Genomic DNA, 22,530 nt, shown 5'->3' with positions numbered 1-22,530 from the left:
ACAAATAGGAAAAGAAGTCCAACTATCACTACTTGGTGACATGATCCTATATCTAGAAAACCCATAAAATTCCCCCAGAAGACTCCTAGAGCTGATAAATGAATTTAGCAAAGTGGCAGGATACAAGATCAACACTCATAAATCAACAGATTTTCTGTATTCCAATAGTCATTCAGCTAAGAAAGAAATCAGAAACAACATCCCTTTTTCAGTATCTTCAAAAAATAAATAAATTAAAAACCTAGGAATTAAATCTAACCAAGGACATGAAAGATCTCCACAATGAAAACTATAAAACTCTGAAGAAATAAACTGAAGAAGACATCAGATGATGGAAAGACCTCGCATGTTACTGAATAGGCAATATTCTCAAAATGGCCATACTAAAAAAGCAATATACAGAATCAATGCAATCCCCACTAAAATGACATTCTTCACAGAGCTATTGAAAAAAAAAATCTTTAAATTCATTTGGAAGAATAAGAGACTCAGAATAGCCAAAGCAATTCTGAATTTTAAAAAGTGAGTGGGTGTGGTGGCACATGCCTATAATCCCAGGGGCTTGGAAGGTTGAGGCATGAAGATCACAAGTTCACCAGCTACAGCAATTTAGTGAGATCCTGTCTCAAAATAAAAAGTAAAATGGGCTGAAGATGTGGCTCAGTGGTTAAGCACTCCTGGGTTCAATCCTGGTACCAAAAAAAGTAATGCAGGAGGCATCACAATATCTGTTCTCAATTATACTAGATCTCAAATTATAGTAGCAAAAGTAGCATGGTATTGACATCAAAATAGACATGAAAACAGAAGATACAGAGACAAATCCATATACTTATAGCTGTCTAATACTTGACAAAGGTGCCAAAAATATATGTTGGAGAAAAGATAGCCTTTTTAATAAATGGTGCTGGGAAAACTGGATAATATTTCACTCTGCACAAAAGTCAAATTAAAATGGATCAAAGACTTAGGAATTAGATCAGAAAACTTGAAACTGCTAGAAGAAAACACAGGGTCAATACTCCATCATATAGGTGCAGGTACCACCTTCCTCAATAAGACCCCTAAAGCTCAAGAAATAAAACCAAGAATCAGTAAGAGGGATGCCATCAAATCAAAATGCTTCTACACCACAAACAAAACAATTAAGAGAGTGAACAGAAAGCCTATGGAATGAGGAAAAAAAAAATCTTTGCTACCTACTCCTCTGGGGATTAATATCCAAAATATATAAAGAACTCAAAACACTCAATGCCAAAAACAAACCACCCAATCAATAAAGGGGAAAAAGAACTACACGGAAATTTCTTGAAAGAAAAAACACAAATGGCCAACAAATATATGAAAAGAAGTTCAACATCTCTAGCAATGAAGGAAATGCAAATCAAAACTACACTAAGATTTCATCTCACTCTAGTAAGGATGGTAATTATCAAGAATACAAATAATAATAAATGCTAGCAAAGATATGGGGGGAAATGTATACTCATACATTGGTGGTGGGACTGCAAATTAGTACAACCACTCTGGAAAGCAGTGTGGGAATTACTTTAAAAACTAGGAATAGAACCATCATATGACCCAGCTATCCCACTCTGTATTTATCCAGAAGAACTAAAATCAGCATACTATAGCAATACAGCTACATCAATGTTTATAGAAACACAATTCACAAGACCCATATTATGGAATCAACCCAGATGGCCATCAGGAGATGAGTGAATCAAGAAAATGCAGCATATATACATGATAGAGTTTAACTCAGCCATAAATAAGAATGAAGTAATGGCATTGCTGGTAAATGGATGAAAATGGAGAAAAAGCATGTAAAGTGAAATAAGCTAGACTCAGAAAAACAAGGGTTGAATGTTTTCTCTCACATGTGGAAACTAAAGTAAAGGTAGCGGGGTAAATCAGATACCATAAAAATAGAGGGAAGATCAGTGGAGTTATAGGAGAACAAGAGGAAGGGAGGCAGGAAGGGAAAGAGAAAGAAATATGGAAATGAATTTAACAAAATCATATCATGTACATATATAAATGTACAAAAGAGAATTTTACTTTTATATATACGTAAAAAGTACCAATAATAAATAAAGAAAGAAAGAAATAAAAGGAAGATCAGTAGAGTACAGGAAGGAGAAAAGTGGAAAGGAGAAATGGGAACTGAAATAAAATTCCTTGTATGTATAATTTTGTCAAAATGAACCCAAATACTATGTATAATTATAATACACTAATAAAAATAATTAAGACTTTGAACCTGAGGGAAAAAAGAACTATACACAGATATCATACTTTAAGTGGTAAAATTGTTTCTTATATAGGTACTGGTTACAAACTCTGAAAATACTTCTTCTGTATAATAAAATTGAACAAATAAATTACTCATAATATTGCTAGAATTTGTTTACAGTTGGAGAGAGGAATTATAAACAAGGAAAGAAGAGGACAGAATGAACTCAGTAGTGCTGGTTTTATTCACAATTTTAAAAAATATACACAAATAAATACAGAAATATAGATATATGTATACATGAATTAGTACACGTACAGATATATCCTAACAATATCTACTGGGAGGGGCTAGGAGTAGCAATGATCATGTTTCCCTTCCAGATCTTGGTTTCTTAGTACCATTCTCCAACAAAGAAACCAGGACTTATAGAAGAACTGGTTAATCCCTGAGGTTCACGCAGGGACAATACATTTTGTGGTGCCAAAAGTAAGAAAGTGTTTTAAAAAAGGAGGTGGGGGGTACATCAAAACATCATAGGAGTCAACCTAAAAACTCCTAATGACCAAGTTGGAACCTAGAACAACAAAATGATGACAGTACTAGATTATAACCCAAAAGACAAAATATTAATGAATTCACATAGATTTAAATAAGGAAGAAGCAAATAGTCTTCTTTATAGAAAAAATTAATAAATTTATTAGCAACGAAAGAAACAGAAAATCACCATTTAGAACACTACTCAAAGTTAGTGGACAAAAGCTTAAGCCCAGGTATTTGCATAGTCATAAAGTATTCCCCCCTAATTATTTAGTAATCATAAAAACAAACATAGTAATTTTCCAGTGAAAAAAAGTCTTGCAGTTAGAACTTCAGCAAATGATGAAGGTTAACATCTCCAGTAATTAACAGGGATGTCACGTTATTTACTCCCTGATATCATGCACTGAGAAGCACATCACATCTGAAACATCCTTCCAAATAATGCATAACTTCAATCTAATCATGAGAAAACATCAGAAAAGCCCAACTTGAGAAACTTCCTAAGAAACAACTGAAAGTTGAACTAAAGAAAAGTTCAAAAGTGTGAGGTGAGAAAGATAAGATTGAGGAACCATTACAGAGTAGAAGAGACTAACGGAGACATAACAACTAAATATAATGTAGACTCTCAGTTGGATTCTGGAAGAGAAAAGTCACATTAATGAAAAGACTGGTAAAATAGGAATAAGTTCTGTATGCTAGTTAATAGCACTGAATCTAAGATAGCTGTACCAAGGAATGATACCCTATGGTGTAGAAACTATAAGGGGAAGTTGTGGGGATGGTACCTATGAACTCACCAGGAAAGCATTCAGAGCCACATTCTGGAGGAAAATCTATTGCAAAAGGAAATCAACTCTTGGAAGAAAGGGTGATATTGATTTTCTATTTTTATGGGCGTTAGGCTAGGGTCAACATTTATGTGAAGCCGAATACCAATTGAAAACCCATCTTTCTAGCCTGAAGAACCAAAGAACAGAGTTCAGGACAACCAGAGGCACGGGAAAGTCTGGGAGGGGGCTACCCTGAAGAAAAAGTCCAGAGGAAGAACTCAAATCTTGTGTATAACTAAGCCCAAATCTAAGGCTAACTCCTGATCTCTGCTTGCATGGAGCAAACTCTGAAGAAAGATAAAGAAGTGAACTGAGATTGGAGCTGCTGACCCAGAGGAGTTTGAATTTTGAATTCTTCCAAGTTAACTGTTTGCTAGAGCAAATTAAAAATAATTACCATAGGGTAATTAACAATCAACAAAAATGATAGTAGAAAGAACTTTTAAGATAGGTCAATGAAAGTTATCCAACTGGAAGAACATTGGAAAAAGGGTATTTTTTAAAAAAAATTGAACAGCATATCCACTAAGATGATAATGATAATAATACTAAACATAAAAATAACAGTGCACAGGTGTGGAGAAATTAGAACCCTTCCACAGGCCAGAATGTAGAACAGGGCAGCTGCTGCAGAAGCAGCATGGCAATTCCTCAACAGATCAAATGGCAACTTCATTCCTACAAAAACACCCAGAATTAAAGTGTTCAAAAACAATGAATGTTCATAGTAGCACTATTCACAGTAGGTGGAAGGTAGAAATGATCTAAATGTCCATCAGCTGGGGGAATGAAAAAGCAAATATGGGATTACACACAATAGAATTAGACATAGGAAATAATGAAGTATCAACTCATGCTACGACATGAACTTCAAAAACATTACACTAAGTGAAAGAAGCCAGACACAAAAGGTCACATATTGTATGATCCCGTTTATATGAACTATCCAGAATAGGTAAATCCATAAAGACAGAAAGCAGATTAATGGTTTCCAGGGGTGAGGGGAGAACAAGGGAATGACTGCTTTATGGGTACTGGGTTTCCTTCTGCAGCTGCCACAAGTATTGTGGCACTAGATAAAAATGATGACTGCACTATACGACATTTTTAAGTTATTAAAGTAATAAGTAATTTAAGTATTATTGAAGTAATAAAGTATTAAGTAATTTAGCAAGGTTGGAGAATGTCAGTTAATATACAAAACCATCTGTATTATTACATAACAGCAGTGAAAAATGGAAAAATAAAAAACCAATTCCACTGATACCTTTGAAACATACTTAGTAATACATTTAACAAAAGATATGAGACCTGTGCACTAAAGGTAGCCATATTGCATAGAATACTGCTGAGAAAATTTAAAGACTAAATAAATGAAGATATAACATGCTCATTATGTCTTGCGTTGTCATAGTATACCCATGGTAATTTATAAATAGAAATTTCTCACAGTTCTTGAGGCTTGAAAGTCCGATTTCCAGGTGCTTGCATCTGGTGAGGAACTTTGTGCTGTATCATCCCGTGGCAGAAAACAAGAGGGTGAGAGAAGGGACAAGGGAGAAAGAGAAGGGGACTAAACTTGCCCTTTTATAATGAATTCACTCCACTGATAACAGCATTAATCCATTTGTGAGTGCGAAGGTCTCTAGTCTGATCACCTCTCATTGGGCCCCACCTCCTGTATGTGTTCAGGAGTTTTTCCAACACAGGCTTTTGTTGGAGGGCACATTCAAACCACAGATTTTAGGACTCAGTATTACCAAAATGTCAGTTCTTGAAATTATAGATCTGTAATCCCAATTTCAATGGCATTTATTCTCTTTTGTAGAAACTGGTACCCTGCTTCAACGAAGGACCTAAAACACTGAGAATAATTTTGAAAGACAAAATAGAAGGGACATAGACAACTTGATTTAAGACCATTATAAAGCTATGGTAATCATGACAGTTTGATTCTGGAATAAGGACCAACAAATCAACCACTGGACCACAGAGAACCCAGATTTAGATTCACACTTTCATGGGAGCTTTTTGTATCACGATCTGGAAAAAAAAATCCTATTTTAATTTCTCTTAGCTAACCCATACTTTAGTCTGCTAAAAAAAAAAAAAAAAAAAAAAGTCTAAAGAGAACTAATCTAATAGAACCTCTAGGACACATTTCTTATGTAAATATCTGGGAATTAGGAATTGGACCATAGACCATGAATTTATTTTGCCTCCCTTCTAATAAATATTTTTTACAGGCAGGAAGAGACATTATGCAATGGATTAGACATTCTGTTGAAGTCTCTCAAAACTTTGAATTGTAAAGCATTTTTGGTACAAGTTTCTTCTTTTAATTTGCCAAGAAGTTGAACTTCAGATGCTACAAATAGTTATGCTTTGAAATACAAAATTGCTTGAAACTTTTAAGAGCTTTTCCCTCCTCTTCCCGGATTAACTGAATATGAAACATTTAACTATTTAACTCCACATGGTTCCAAATTTGATGTGATTTAATTAAGAGAATATATCCCACCTAAATACTTTACACATAAACTATCCTATGATAAAGATGCCTGCAATTTATTTCACACCCTTCTCAGATTCACAGTGAGTCTGTGTCCCCACCACTTGAATCTGAGCAGGCTGGGACTCTTCAGATATGTTGGAGGCGATGCTTTGACTGTCTGGGACAAGGCCTCAAAGCACTAGCAGTTTCCACTTCCTGTCTCTGAGCACCCAGCTGCCATACTGAGGAAACCCAATAGAGAAGTAATGCGAGGAGGACCTGAGACCCCTGATTAAACTCCTGGCCAAGTCAGCACCAACTTGCCAGTCATCTGAGTGAGCCATGTTGTTACTAAAAGTAAACTCTCCAGTCCCACTTGAGACACCCAGGTGATACTGAGGATCAGAGACAAGACATTCTTGCCTAGTTGTTCCCAAATTATAGATATGTGGATAGAATAAATATTATCATTGTTTGAAGCCACCCTTTTGGAGTGTATAATACACAGCAAGAGACTGGATCATTCTCCAATGTTACTCCTTGTCATGAACTGATTTTCTCAAAATGAAAGCCTGAATACACCAAACCCATTAACTTAATTGAATCTATCATCTGTATGACTCCAGAAGGCTACGAGGTCAGAAACAAACAGAAACAGCCAGGCGCCTGCAAACTCTTCACTGCTGCTTTATTGTGTTGCACCCACAGTACAGAACCTCTCACACAGCTGTGAAGGGGAAGGTTACATTGCTTTTTGGGAGCACCTTCATTTTTTGTTTCTATTACCACTATGAAGAAAGTAAATCATTTCCAAAGAACATTTTAAATTCCAAGAGTTTTAAGACTCAGTTTGCATTTTGTCATGTTTGAAAAGAAGTAGTATGTTTCAGCCAGAGCTGGAAAATTGTTTTGTAGCCTTTTCACTTTGATGTGGATCAGAAGTCTTCACTGTCTGGTTGAACCGGTCTATAATTTTCATATTTAACTTTTCATATCAAAAATGTTTCAATTTTTACCTCTACCTACAAACAGATGCTGTTTAAAAAAAATACACACACACTCACAACTAAGTTTAAAACCAATCAAGAACCACAGCATTACTTACAGAGAAAATGAACTTTTGCTGCCCTCTCCTGCTAAAACAATGAAGTACTAAAATACCAAAAGATTCATGAAGCTAAAGCAAAATTCTCAAACTAAAAACAATGGACATATCATTCCCATTATACTTCAGTCAAAAATCAGACCACAACCAGAAAATGTATTGGTAATATTTATATTTGAAAGTTCCCCATTGATACATGAGGTCTGGATTACAACTTATTTACAATAAGTGATTTCAAATTTAAAAAAAAAAAAAGGAAAGAGGGAAGGGGGAAGAGAGGCTGGGAGAGGAAAGAAATAGAAGGAGAAACACGGGAGAGAGAGAGAGGGAGAAGGGAGGGAAAGAAGGAGGGAGGGAAGGAGGGAGAGAAGAAAAGGAAACCTATATTCATAGACATCATAATATGGGATGTTCATTTCCAAGAGAGATACTACCGCTGCTATCGTGCACAAGAAGCAGCACAAATTAACATTCCGCTAGATCAAAGTTTACTCAACTTTCTCTCAAGATGCACAATCCTTCTTTTAGATTTTCAAAATTAAATATAGAGGAATATAAAATGCATTGCCAATATACCTTTTACAAAAATCCTTTGTGGCTCATTCCTTAACTCCACTCAGAGAAGCAGCTGAGCCAGAATACAAAAATAAAAATATTCATGTGCAAATAAAACATCACTGATCATGTCTGGTGCCACCTTTTTGCTACAGGTGACTGTCACTTTGTGATAACATTGGTAACAGCATCAAAAGAGAGAATCTCTTCATTTCCTGGGCAAGGTCAGTGCATCCAATTAATTGGGGGGGGGGCGGGAAACAGGAACAACAACAACAAAACAAAATCCTGCAACACATAAAAATGCCAATAACATCCTAACATCCATACATCCCTTTCCCACCCCACCCCATCCCCACAAAAAAATAAAAAAGCTTTTAAAGCTCTAAATATACTTTTTTTTTTTCTTTCCATAGTGTGATTGAGCCTAGGGCTATACATTTAAGTATAGCAGGTGCAATTACAAGCAATTCCTGGCTCTGCACCCTGGAATGCCCCACATATAGAAGGAGGTACAAAATCAGTGAAATCCTTCCAATTAGGCAAAGAAGCCCAAGATGAAGGAGCATAACCCTGCTTGTGAGTATCCAGCGGCATCAAGGGTATTATTTATTTTTTAAATTTTTTTCTTTTATTAAAAAACAGATGTTAGGGAGAGCAAAATATAACAAACTTGGAAAGGACAAAAACTAAACACTGAAGACAAACAGCTGGGGACACTTGTACAATAAGAAAAAGGAATGCATGCTTGATTCAAAGGAGATGGGTCACTTCACTCACATAGTTGTTCTGGGCCCACAGCCTAAGGCCTCAGCATCATTCTAAACCACAGGGTTGTGTGTATATTTTTTTTCTTCCAAGGACACTCTTAATCTTACCCCTGAAACCAATATGGTAGGGATAAGGTTGGAGTGATCATCACTCACTAACTACAATATTTGCTATTTAAAAAATATATTTATATATAGTTCTGAAAACTATGAAGCAAACAAAATATAACACAAAGATGCATTTGTCACAATTAACTCAAGTTGCAGCAACAGCAGAATTGCGGGAAGGGACAGAGAGAGGGCTGCTGCAAATGCAGCAAGTACGTCCTTAAATATGTCACATAGTGCAACAGTCAGATTACCTAAGTTACTCCGTGTCACCGCACACAACATGACAAATGTCACATTGTCACTTTCAGTTAAACAAAAAAAGAAAAAGACAGTGTTTCTTCTCAGAAGTTGCTCTAGAATTTTCAACAGATAGTTCCAATTGCTTCTTTAAATATGTCTAAAACTTGGCTTTATTCTTCTCATTTTGGAAGGGTCAACATACAAAATTGACATCAAGGATATCGGTGTCATTTTCACCCTAACAGGGTAAGGTGCAAAAAGGGAACCTGGGCTTTCTCATTTCATAAACCTGTGATTTTTAATGCCTTCCATCTAAAAGATGAATTAATGGCAAACAAAAGTTTACATGTAAAAAATAACTAATGCAGAGTCAAAACTGAAGGGCTAAAATCAAAAGGGCTAAAGGAGAAGAATTTATTTTTTATCATTAGTATGTGAACTTGCACCTTTGTTCCAGCATTGTTGAAGTAAGGTGTTTCATTTTTGGCAGCCTCTGCCAACATTACACTGAGTCCCCATCAATGTTCTTGTTCATTTGTTTAAAATAAAATTGAAAACTATCCATTCCATTAAACCATGTTGTGTTGGAGATGCATATGATTTTTTTACTGCTATTTCTTTTTAGGAATAACAATGCCAAATTTTGCTTTTGATTCACTTTTTTTTTTTTTTTTTTTTACAGTTACCTAGATGACAATATCCATAATTAGCTGACTTTTATGTATACACAAGGACCTGATAATCTGGCAACACTTCATAGGGGAGAAAGGTCAGTGGCATTTGTGTTTTTTTTTTTTTTTCCCTTTTTCTTGGAAACAATAAAACTGTATATTCTACTTTACATCTCAATGGAAGGAAGAAAACATACAAGCCCATATTTATATTATATTTCTACTGAGAGCAACAATAGTTCATATGTTCATGTTTGCTACTATCACAACTCAACATATGAACAGAGAATCAGCTCTATACTGTGAACACTGCTGGAAGTGATGGCTTAAGATTATCAACTCACTGCTGCCATGTCCACAGAAAGCAAAAGCATCCTAGAAACAAATCCCAAAACATATCTTCTCATACATAATAATGCAACCACATTAGGTAAGAACATGGTGTACACAAGTTTTACCAGCAATTTACCTACCCAAGATGTAGGATTCCTCTTTTAATACAAAGCAAAGAGCCAATAAAATCTATCTATAATACAGCCCTAGACTTTTTTTTTTTTTTCTTAAACAATTTGGTCACGATGCACCTTTGATATAAAAGCATTTTTAAACTTTATTATTAATACTCAGGACATTAGGAATTTCCAGCTTTTTTCAGTAGCATTTGTAGAACCACTTTTGGTAACAAATACAGTAGTTAGGAATATGCATCCAATCAGAATGCATAATGTTTATCCTGAATCCTTTCTGGCTAAAAACAGGGCTGGCGCTGTGATGAGATATAGAACGAGAATCTACAAAAAACACTGTAACATGTTTGTTTTTTCCCAGAGGCTACATCCTCTTTTGCTGGAATACTTTATAAATACATATTAAAAAGTAAGGCAACAACTCCAAACAGTCCAAGCTGTTTGCTCAACTCTTTTCCCAATTAGATTCGCAATCCTGGCGATCAATTTCATGGTTTTATTGTTTAGTGTTTGTCTTTATTTCATATGGTCCAAAAGGATGTCTTTCTGACATTTCAAAAATGTCTCTGGTATGTATGTTCAATGATGTCTACAACTAATACTGGTCAGGTACTGAAGCCTGTGATGTCCCAGTGCCTGTTTTCAAAGGATTCAAGACATTGATTTGGATTCACCATAAACTGATGCATGAATCCAAAATTCCCTTCCCTACTATGTTTATCACCTCTTCTCTTTTTACTCCTAATTTTAAAACTAAAGGAGTACCAGGACTACCTGGTTACTGGAAAGATGTTCACCCCAGTAGACAAAACTTTCATCAGGGACCTTTAAAATTAAGGGTCCCATTCAACGTGGACATTCAACTATGAAGATGTGCAAAAGGAAAAGATGTCAAATTACAGTCAAGTTATCCAGAGGAAGATGTTATACAAACTTAGAAGGAAATGACAGTCTTTTTTTCTTCCTTTACTATAAATACATTTAACAGCTTAGCAGAAAGACAAGCTAAATTTAAGATTGTTCACATTTGAAAATTGTATCATACTCTCTGCTAGTGATAAATAAGAACTCCTGATAATGGAATTTTAACATAACAGATCTTTCATCAACAGATCTTTGAAGACTGCTTTTTTTTTTTTTTTTTTAAGAGGGTTAGAACAATGATTATGTTTGCAAAGTTCTGAGAAGTCCATCTACTGTCCAAACTTTGGATTGAAGTCCTTATTTTTTTCCTTTACTTAGAGACAGGTATATACAGTGCTGTTGTAATAATGAAACAAATGTGAAATCTACTGTAAAGTTGCACAATACAGAAAACTGTTGCTCCATCTTCTACTACATAAATGTGACTCCACAGGTTAGTAATGTTGCTGTCATATTTTTGTTAAGTTGGAATTATCCCATCACGTCTAAGACCTCTCTTTAACTCCAGATCCTCTAATTTCTTCCACAATTCTTCACGCTCTTTTTCTTTCTTTTTCTCACTGGGAAAAAACAGAATACAATATAAGCAGCTGAGAAGGTTTAAAGAGATTATTCAACAATAACTGCCCCTTCACATATTTTCCCTGAGGTGTGTTGTAAATGTCTTTGAAAAGTTTGGCATTAAGCTTGTAAGTTTTTCTTTCTCATGGGGTTTCTTTTCTGACATTTAAAAAAATGTAGACACATAAGTAGTACTAATGAAGAGAATTGGAAAAGAGACTATTTTAGGGCTGGGATTGTGGCTCAGTGGTAGAGCACTTGCGTAGCATGTGTGAGGCACTGAGTTTGATTCTCAGCATTACATATAAATTAATTAATTAATTAATTAATTAACTAAAATAAAGGTCCATGGACAACTAAAAAATATTTTTTAAAAAAGACCATTTAAAGATTTCAAAATAATTTCCTTTATATTTAGCTTAATACAGAAAATTAACTTCAAATCACTGAGAAACATTAGGATGGTTTATGTGTATCTGTTGTTCTAAAACCAAGGGTACTTAGTGATTTTTACATGGGGCCTAGTTAGAATCTGACTTCCTCTTTGTTCCTAAATAGAGGGACTCATCTCAGAAAGGATGCTGGAAATGACACTAATACGAACTATCAAAGATCAAGAAAATGCAAACTCTATTACTCATATCAGTTTTTCCTATGCCATATATACTGAAACTCTGGCAGTTTCTGAAAACTTGCAATTTTAGTATTAATGATCTGGATGGAACTTTGCTGATAGTATTTTATATATTTTTTTAAATTACTAAGACTTCAAATTTGGTTCAACATCAATTTTACTAGTAACTTCCAGACTTTCAGATTTAATTGTTTGGGAAAATTTACCAAAAAACCCAAACAATACAAAATAGGGTCAATAAATTTTACTTTGCAAAAGACATTTGAAATAACCATATATTTAAAAATAAGGAAAAATGTTTTTAATATCAACCAAGTGGGAATTACATAATCAAAGAACTTATGACTATGTTGTAAATTATATAAATTCATATTTATTAAAAATAATTCAGCCAGGCAAGGTGGTACATGCCTATAATCCCAGAGGCTCAGAAAGCTGAGGCAGGAGGATTGCAAATTCAAAGTCAGCCTCAGCAACTTAAGAGAGGTCCTAAGCCACTCAGCAAGGTCCTAAGCAACTCAGCAAGACCTTCTCTCTAAATAAAATACAAAGAAGGGCTAGAGATATGGCTCTGTGGTTAAGCGCCCCTGGGTTCAAACCTTGGTACCTAAATAAATAAATAAATAAATGATTTCATTGTATTACCCCTAGTTTTCTCGTGTTGTAATGAGCTAGTAAAAACCATGTGAATCCATGAATTCAAATAATATCTGAAAATGGTTCCTCTGCCATCTCAGGCATGAGAGAATTGATCCCTGCACAATTTTACTTTGCAAAGATTTAACTTCAGCCACTACACAATTTTTTACTGAGAGAAGTTCATACAGGTTAAGTGAAATTTCTGCATAATTCCAATGTCTCATCCTTTTTATGGTATCACCAAAATTTTGGAAAAGTTATTACTAACTTCTATAGCAATAGACATTTATCTTCACCCTCCACTCCCCGACAAAAAAACTCTAGAGAAACCTAAGTAATTTTTTGTTCTCATTCCACTTGAATCTTGCAGAAATATTAAATTACACAATATTAGATAAAATCTGTTTCATAATTGCTACTTTGAAAATTTAGGCCTTGTTTACTATTGGTTTCAGCTATCTCAAATGCAATTTCCATAATATGAATTTCAGTAGACACAATCATATTCAAAGAATTACCTAGTTCTTAATTTTGACCCTGAAAAATTGCATTTACAGGGCAATAAGGAGCAAGATTTGATAATCCTCCAATCTTTATCCAGATTCTTCACTGTTAAGCAAGCTCTCTGGCAAATTATCACTTTCTATTTCTCAATACAGTTTGGGGATAATATTAATCTAAGTAAATGTTCTCAGAGAACACTGATTTGAACACATATAAATTCATCTATAGATTCTGCTGAGTTTTAATGTATTTTACCTTTTTATGAGGAGGGAAAAGGGGATGGTGAGCAAGGGCGTGGGAATGTTACTGAACTGAAAAACAGCTCAACATATATCAGGTTTGCATCACCCTAATTTTCAATTTAAACTAAGTGTTAATATCATTACAACACTCATCCTGTTCTTACTGAAGCACTTCATTAATGTTTTTGATGAGTATCTTTACAGCATTCCGTGCAGCTTGTCTTGTGGGGTTTTTCTTCCAGATGAAATTTATGCTGAGTTCTAATAAAGCCTTCATACAACTTTAGCTTCAGAAATTGTAAATACAAACATGTTTATTGTCACCCTATTCTTCCCCCCACTTTCTCCCACCATATCATTGTTGGTGAGAATTTTAAAATCTAATCACATTGTCATGCTGGAGATATTGTCAGATTCTCTTCCAATTTCAATTTTACAAAGCACCAGTGTTGGTGTATGTATCTAATGGCGTTAGATACCACATTCAGATTTCTAATAATTAAAAATATGCTCTGAACTGGAACCATTAACTTCTAGGCTATTCAGAAAAGAAATTCATTCAGTTTTTCTCTGAGAGTACCAAATAAATCTCTTCATTCTCTTTTCCTATTCCCAAATCTATGAAGGGACCAATGTTTCCATTTGTTTGGTATAACTGTCTACTGATATTTGACAAAGGTATTGTCCTTGCTTTAAAATAATCTTCCTCAGCCAGGCACAGAGTTGCACACAGTGTTGCACAGCAGCTCAAGAGGCTGAAGCAGGAGGATCGCCAGTTAAAAGCCAGCCTCAGCAAAAGCAAGGTGTGAAGCAAGTCATTGAGAACCTGCCTCTAAATAAAATATTTTAAAAGGGTTGGTGATGTTGCTCAGTGGTTAAGCACTCCTGGGATAATCCACAGTACCAAAAATAAAATTTAATCTTTCTCTCATTAAGAAAGTCTACTCAATATAAAGTGATTTCACTTTATTATGTCAGACTATCAGAATCAACCTCACAGTTTTATCTATTTTTGCTCCCCTTGGTTAATTCTTATCTTTTTCAAGGGATCTGTCTATTTAGTTTAGATCATAAATGATTAAAGTTTCATTGTTCATTCAATATAAAGCAATTAATTTGAATATTTTAGAAATAAGTTCTTCAATAACTTTCTTTTCTTTTTTTTTTTTTGGCATGCTGGGAACTGAACACACTGCCTTGCACATGCTAAGGCAAGGGTTCTGCTACTGAGCTATTAGCCTCAGCCCTTTCAATATTATTGATGGGATTATATAGATTTAATCCTTTTTCAAGCGAGATAATATTAATAAGTTTTCTGTTGCTCTGTAAGACAAATGCTAGGCACTACACACTCTTTAATGTTGTACCATGGTATTAAAATGTGCCCTTAGTTAACATTTTAAAAAGATTTCAGCTGGGTACAGAGGCACACACCAACAATCCCAGAGGCTCAGGAGGCTGAGGCAGGAGGATCATGAGTTTAAAGCCAGCCTCAGAAAAAACGCACTAAGCAACTCAGTAAGACCCTGTCTCTAAATAAAATACAAAAAATAGGGTTGGGGATGTGACTTGGAGGTCGAGTGCCCCTGAGTTTAATCCCCAATATCCCACCCCTCTCACCCCCAAAAAAACAAAACAATTCAATTTAAGTTTGAGGCATGGAGGGTCATTAAAAATTTAATGATTTGCAACAACTGCTAACAGAGTGAATTTAAAGTTTGCATGTATGAATATGTAACAACAACTCCCACTATTGTGTGTAATTATAATGCACCAATGAAAAAGAGAAAAAATAATTTAAATTATAAGTGTGGCATGACATATCCCATAAATGATATTCATCCCAATATTGCGGGAAAAAAAAAATAAAATCTCAGACTCTGCCTGTTGCTAAATACTTCCACATTCTAAAATAAAGTTGTTTATCATAAGCCATATCACTGGTGAAAACAAAAAAATATCACTGTAACGGTCCTTTGCCCTCTGCCACCAAACCTTCCCCTCATTGCTCTTTTTAATCAATAAAACACAAGTAATACATTCAAAATCAGGCAGAGCAAAAAAGCAAGGAAATGATAGGCTTTTGTCCAGGAGGTTTAGTAAGGTCCTAGATATGAACATTTACATGCACCTCTGAAATTCATGGTTTTATGATCTACAAAGCTTACATTCGTTTCTTGGTTATCAAAGCTAAATCAGAGGTCAAAACAACTAAGAGTTCTCTAGACTCCTTAGTCTCTCCATGTATGTCTTTAGGAAAGTTGGGACACATTGGACAAGAAATAACAAAACTGGAGAATCGTGTAAATGAAGTCAAGAAAGGCTTTACTAAGCCATAAAGATCTACTATAGAGGTATCCACCGGTTTTTCTCCCTACGGTCTCAAACATATCAAGATTCATCTAATACCAGACTATGAACTTCCACATTGTTTTCACTGACTTTAAATTGTAATGAATTTTTTGGATTCTAGAACGGAAGGTAAGTTCTGCACCAAAAAGCTAGATGATGGGGTCTCATCTGTCCTGCTGTTGGAGTGTAGTATAACATCAGTCCAATTCTAGTCCCAGCAAGTTAGGAATGGGAGTGAATCCAGATGGCAAACTACCTGATGGTCTCCTTACGTGGGCCTGAAATACCAGTTATGTGCCAGGCTCTTAACCCTGAGGCAGAACTGAAATAAAGGAAGGGAGGAAAGCAGGCTTTATCAAAATGACACTGTCACAAAGCTTTATTATTCAGTGGCACACTAATAATGACACAGCTAATGAGCATGCAAAAATGAATATGTAAATAAACAAAATTGTGCTGGCTATGATTTGGAGTACAACTAGGCAACTTCAGCAAAGAACAAGGAAAGAACTCAATAGTTCAATGCACTGCAGACAAAAAAGCTTTAAAAAGTTACCGCTGACGATCTGACTTGTATGTGGCTGTCAGCTCGTCAAACATGGTGCTGTTCATTTCCATAAATGCCTTCAACACATTGTACACTAATGCCACAATAGCCCTGTGAAGCAGAGAAAAGGGAACATATTGGTTAGACTTACATAATGGAATGTAGAATGAAGAAAACAAAAGCACAACTTTTGTCTGATTGAGCTCAAATGCAAACTGTTCCCATCCTTTTAGAGTTGGAACAACTAGAAGTGACCTATAGTTCATTTCCACATCAAGGGATTTAAATTCTGTTCAAGGCAAGATCTTTCTGAGGGGTTGCAGAATTAGGTGAGAAAAAAATCTGATTTTACCCTTCAAATCATTAGTACCCAGAGTAGACTTGCTCAAGGCCACCTGATAATTTTGTTTCACTAAAAGGCAAGTGTAAAAATAAAGCAACTTAAGTGTAAAAATAAAGCAACTTCAGCTGGATGTGGTGCCGCACAACTGTAATCCCAGCATCCCTGGAGGCTGAGGTAGGAGGATCGCTGAATTCAAAGCCAGCCTCAGCAAAAGCAAAGACCCTGTTTCTAAATAAAATACAAAATAGGGTTGGGGATGTGGCTTAGTAGTCAAATGTCCCTGAGTTCAAACCCTGGTAACACTGCCCCCCCGCAAATAAATAAATTGATTAATTAAGCAACTTCACCCTAAAAATAAGCACTATGGTAGGACTAACCTTAAAGACCTGAAATTGCATAAAATTTCACTTTTGAAGTATTAATATACATAAAACCAAAATTGGAAGCTGTCCCCATGGAAACAAATCATATACATAGATATATGCATACATAGATATATGCATGTATCTATGTATACACATAACACACACACATATTCATACTCAAAGATATGATACCAAATCCCTATAAGCTGGGCAGTTTAATGTCGGTTATTTTTCCAGTTGTGATTTGCATCAATAGTCCATCTACTCCTGCTTAGTTCCTTTGCTGACCAACATTGAGGCAGACAAGATAGATAACTGGCAAGCAGATGGTGATGGTCATTATTAGTTATATAACATATACAACTAAAAGCCAAAATGGTGACCAATGCTTATTAAGTGGGAGAATAAGCCCTTAGACAATGTGAGAACTGTGTCATGATGGTTTTGACAGACTCATATTAGAATCTAAACAGCTTTACCCTTCACAAAAATATAAAATGTTATTTCCATCTTGCAACAAATGTGCTCCCAATACTACTAAGAAGGCATTGGTAAAATTAATCCATTTATTAAAAAACCATGAGTCTGATTTTTTAAAAACATTTATAAGAAAGTGTACTTGCTGAAGTGTTATCTGCCCTGTATCCATCAAAAGGAAAACTTAAATTCACTTCTGCTAAAGTTCCAGATTGATCTTCCTCATAAGGGCAGTGCTGGAGAAGCACCAAATACTGAGCAGATACAGAGATTCCAAAAAACTACTCTCCAGGTCCTCAAGAGACCATTTATATAATGAGACTTAACTGTTGACCATTCCTTTATTTTTTCAAGTTTTATTTTCAAACTCAGCAAGTTTGAAAATAGAGAAATGTGCTATTTTACTATAATATGCAAAAATTTTAAAAACATGATACACCAAATACATCTATTAATTCTTTAATTCTACATTAAATTTTCCTTCTATTCCATGTAAGAGTAAGTAAAGTCATTCAAATAGAGAATGCTTTAACATTCACAGGACTGGATTAAACTTCCTTAAGATTTTAAAGTTTTTTCCCCGCTGTAGAATATGTCTAGTAACCAAGTTAGTTGTTAAAAAATAGATCTTGCTATAAAATGCAAATCTATTCAGACTACTTCCCTCTTTGCAACCTTTCAGTATCTCCTTATCATATAATTGGTAAAGATTAGTGTGGGCCTAATTCCCCTTCCTTCCTTCCTTTCTTTCTTTTTTTCCCTTGGGGGGGCAATGGAAATAGAGATCAAACCCTGCAGCACTTAACCACTGAGCCATGTTCCCAGTCCCTTGTGTTTTTATTTTGACAGGGTCTCACACAGTTTCTTAGAGCCTTGCTAAATTGCTGAGGCTGGCCTTGAACTTATGATCCTCTGCCTCAGCCTCCTGAGTCACTGGAATTACAGGCATGTGACACCACACCCAGCACCTATGTCCCTTTGCTAACCTGATCTTCCAGCACCTTGGTCCAAATACACTGTGCCTTAGCCCTCCCAACCTCACACAGGTCTCAGAACTTGACAGGTAGGTGCTTTTTACATCTTTGCGTCATTTTACGTGATGGATGGACCTCTGTCTGAAAGGCATTTTCCCACCCCAAATTCTTTTAAGATTTAATTTATGGGCTACCATCCCATCAATATTCTCTCAGTTTCAGATATCCCCAAAATATATACCTTCATAGACAGGTCAGAAAGTCTCACAAGTAAACCAAAACAGAGCTGTTTTGTTAAAATATCTATTTACCTGAGAGTTTCCCAACCAGTCAGCAAATTCCTAAAAGTAGGGATTTCACCTTTTCATATATCCATCTTTAGCAACAAGTACATCATGTGGCACACAGTGAGCATTCAAGACATTTTATTATGCAAAAGAGAAAGAAGCGGCCAGGCACGGTGGTGCACACCTGTAATCCCAGCAGCTTGGGAGGCTGCAGCAGAAGCATCACAAGTTCAAACCCAGCCTCAGCAAAAGCAAGGTACTAAGCAATTCAGTGAGACCCTGTCTCTAAATAAAATACAAAATAGGGTTGGAGATGTGGTTCAGTGGTCAAGTGCCCCTGAGTTCAATCCCCAGTGCCAAAAAAAAAAAAAAAAAAAGAAGAAGAAGAAGAAGAAGAAGAAGGGAGGAGGAGAAGAAAGAAACTAAAAACCTACGGATTCCAATGCTCTTTTGAAATCCTATAAAGACTGGAAAACATGATGGGAAGGATGACATTAGAGTTTTCTTCTATCAAACTCATGATGTATTCATTATTCCAATAATAGAGTGCCCTTTCTGCCACCTTTGGGAAAAGAAAAAATAAGTTATAATCTTTCCAAATCATTCAATCAAAAGTAAAAATTAAACATTAATCACACTTAACATTTTTATGGATTTAAAATCTCTTAAAAAGTTACAAAGTAGTTCATCAAATAAGGGAAGGGGAAAATATTGGTTTTCCTACCTGATGTTTATATTCTCCTTTAATTCTACCATCTCATCTGATTACACATTTTCCCCTTACACAGCACTCACACTCCAAACATCTTTATACTACTTTCACATACCACACTATTTCCCCATCATTTCATCCCATCTTACAGATCCCCTTTCCTGGCTTACCTCTCTCATCCCACATACTTTAGAGCAACCACATGGCCTAGCATATGGTTGGCGTTCAGCAACAGATGCACAGGAAAACCCACAGGTGCCCATCCCTGTAGAGCAGCCATGTTTATTAAGCACCTCCTGTGGCCACACAGTGAGCCTGCACTGCAGGTACAATGTACCATCCTCACCGCCATCCAAGAAGCAGGTTTCAAGAGGTTTGGAGAGATTGGGTAAACTATTCAAAAATCACACTGCTAGTAAATGCTTAAAGCTGAGGATGCTTAAAGCTTAAAGATGGCTGCTTAGTTTCTGGACTCAGAGACGCTGCTACAGCAATATCAGCTTGCTGTCTTAGATCCCCATTCTCTGCCTACCACATTACCAACTTATTCTTACTTGGCCTGTTGGGACTGAATTGCTCATCTTGGATATTATTAATTTAAAGGATTGCCTCAAAAACAAATCTCTAAAAAGAGTAGTTATATGGAGAAGGAAAAAGGAGAGTAGTTTCCTTCATTCATACAGATTAAGAAATTATGTCTTACACAGACAAAAATGGTACAAGATGGCCCTATTAACAGACTGAAAAATTAGAACCTTTCCATTTACATTATTTCACTTGGTTCAAGAAAATTCCTGGGATTCACTAGGTGCTAGACCCTAAGAATACAGAGAAAGCAATCATTATTGAATGTTTACTATATGCCAGGTACTGTGCTAAGTGTTCCGCTCCTTTAAACTTCAGAACCAACAGAGTTGGTACCATTATTTCTATTTTGAGGATGGGGAAAATAAGGCTTAGAGGAGATAAGCCAGCAAGTAGCAGGCTCCAAAGCCTCTGCTCTTAACTTCCTTACTTTGTTATCCTTAAGGTGTTGATCACCTGGTAAGGGAAAGAGGAATCTATGGTCCTATCCAATATAAATTGTGTTAGAGGCTATATCAGATATAGTTTTAAAAGTACCAGAAGAAAGAGCAGAATGAATAATCTGGACTGAATGAATAATCTGCACATATATACCAAAGAAAGGCCATGGGAAGACAGGGTGAGGAGGCAGTGTACATGCCAGAAAGCAGGACTTCACCAGAAACCAACCATGCTGGCACTCTGATTTCAGTCTTCCAGTCTCCAAAACTATTAGAAAATGAATCTCTGTTGTTTAGGCCACTTAGTCAATGCTATTTTGTTACAACATCCTGAGCAACTATATTGTCTGTCCTTTCTAAGCTTCTGAGCATCATTTAAACCTCCCCAGTGATGCCCATTTAAAAGAGAGCCTGGCTTCTTGGCCTCTCTTACACCAAACATCCCAATGAAAAGGAAAAAACAAGGTGAATGATCCAGATGTTTAAGCATTACAGGTGTAATATGCAAAGCGCCTATATAATGTTCTGCAGTTTTCTATTTTTATCCAGATATGTGTTATATCACCTGAAAACTTCATGTAATGGTTTCTGCTTGTTTTCCCCTTTCTTTGTAGCACAACCATTAAATTCTTATAAGACAGCTGCTTTGACAAATGAATATGTCTCCAGGTCAAAAATTAAAACAACAGCAAGAGCCAACCTCTGCCTCTGTTGGATAATGACAGCTTAGGGGAAAGTTCCCCATCAAATGACTCCATTTGAATGTGCTTTTGTGTTGCAAACCACAATCTGAAAAATCTCTTTGATGTGACAGGTAGTATGTAAAGCCAATCCTCTAGGTTTATGAGATGGATCTTCAGTGAGACAGACAGAGGATAAAACCAAATGTGTCTTTCGACTCTGATCCCCATTTCTTCTCTAGGTAGGTTCCACAGCACTGCAGCAAGGGCTCCAGCAAAGAAAGCTGATGCCAAGGTCTACCTTCCCTGTGTTCTCCCTCAGTGGCCACAAGGAGGCAGAGCAGGCCACAGGAAGGTCATGGGCTTCAGTAAGAAGCTATGTGTAAGATTAAAATTTTAACTCCATGCTCTATTAATTTGGGACTTTGTATAAAGCATTATCTGAGTCTCATCTAAAAAAAATGGAAAAGAGCCTCATACATAATGTGAAGTTTATAAATAAATAATGTACATAAAGCATCCAGCATAGTATAGAATATTAGGGTTATCTTTTTTTTCCTCTCTCTTTTTAAAGTATTATTTAGGCTTCTTTCTAATTCAAAAGGAACCCAACCAGCCCACTTCTTATCCAGCAATTTCCCTGAGATAAATTACCACTTCGAGTTTTGGTATTTCTATCTTAAATCTATAAACACAGAATGCCTTCCTTATAGGTATTACAGGACTTCAAGATTCTGGACAGAAGGCACCATCACAGTGGCCATTAAGCAGAAGGTGCTCAAGATAGGGTGGCTGTTAAGATAATCAATATGTGAGAAAATTCAAATAAAAAACCAACAGCAAATAAAACAACAAACAAAATATAGCAAATTAAAAAAAAAAAAAAAAAAAAAAAAACAGCTGGCATCCATTACACCTCCTTCAAGACAAATAAAAATCTAAGCAAAACAATTCATGTTGCATAGGCCACTCTGGCTCATGTACTCTATACTACCAACCTGAAAATGGGGGCTAGATACACACTTGGCAATTTGTTTAAACAAAGGTTCTTGAATTTTAACAAATTGTGAAGGTTCAATCACATCCAAAATTTCTTCCAGCTCCCCAAGGAACATGACCTATAAGTAGAAGCAAAACATAAATGTGAGGCACTTAATTTAAAAAATCAACATGATTGTGGTTGGGGTTGTGGCTCAGTAGTACAGTACTTGCCTAGCATGTGTGAGGCACTGGGTTCT

The 22,530-nt window shown here is 35.8% G+C and overlaps 2 protein-coding genes across 4 annotated transcripts in view; both read right to left on the bottom strand.

Moving 5' to 3' along the window:
* KCNH5 (potassium voltage-gated channel subfamily H member 5) overlaps positions 1-22,530 on the bottom strand; it is a 700,940-nt gene that overhangs the window by 638,476 nt on the left and 39,934 nt on the right. The window lies entirely within an intron of this gene.
* The window catches only part of PPP2R5E (protein phosphatase 2 regulatory subunit B'epsilon), a 155,513-nt gene continuing 144,070 nt past the window's right edge, over positions 11,088-22,530 (bottom strand). For 2 of the 3 annotated variants that reach the window (XM_079126300.1, XM_079126299.1), the window contains exons 11-14: positions 22,291-22,410; positions 19,310-19,437; positions 16,439-16,540; positions 11,088-11,510 (exon numbers count right to left, since the gene is read on the bottom strand). In XM_079126300.1, coding sequence (XP_078982426.1) covers positions 11,411-11,510; positions 16,439-16,540; positions 19,310-19,437; positions 22,291-22,410 — 450 coding nt within the window. In that variant the 3' untranslated portion in view covers positions 11,088-11,410. The remainder of the gene's footprint in view (positions 11,511-16,438; positions 16,541-19,309; positions 19,438-22,290; positions 22,411-22,530) is intronic. The other variant, XM_079126301.1, reaches the window with a different exon arrangement.

The sequence above is a fragment of the Sciurus vulgaris genome (assembly GCF_902686455.1).
Source record: "Sciurus vulgaris genome assembly, chromosome: 2".
Taxonomy (NCBI): Eukaryota; Metazoa; Chordata; class Mammalia; order Rodentia; family Sciuridae; genus Sciurus; species Sciurus vulgaris.
This window is presented reverse-complemented; position numbering and strand designations above follow the sequence as displayed.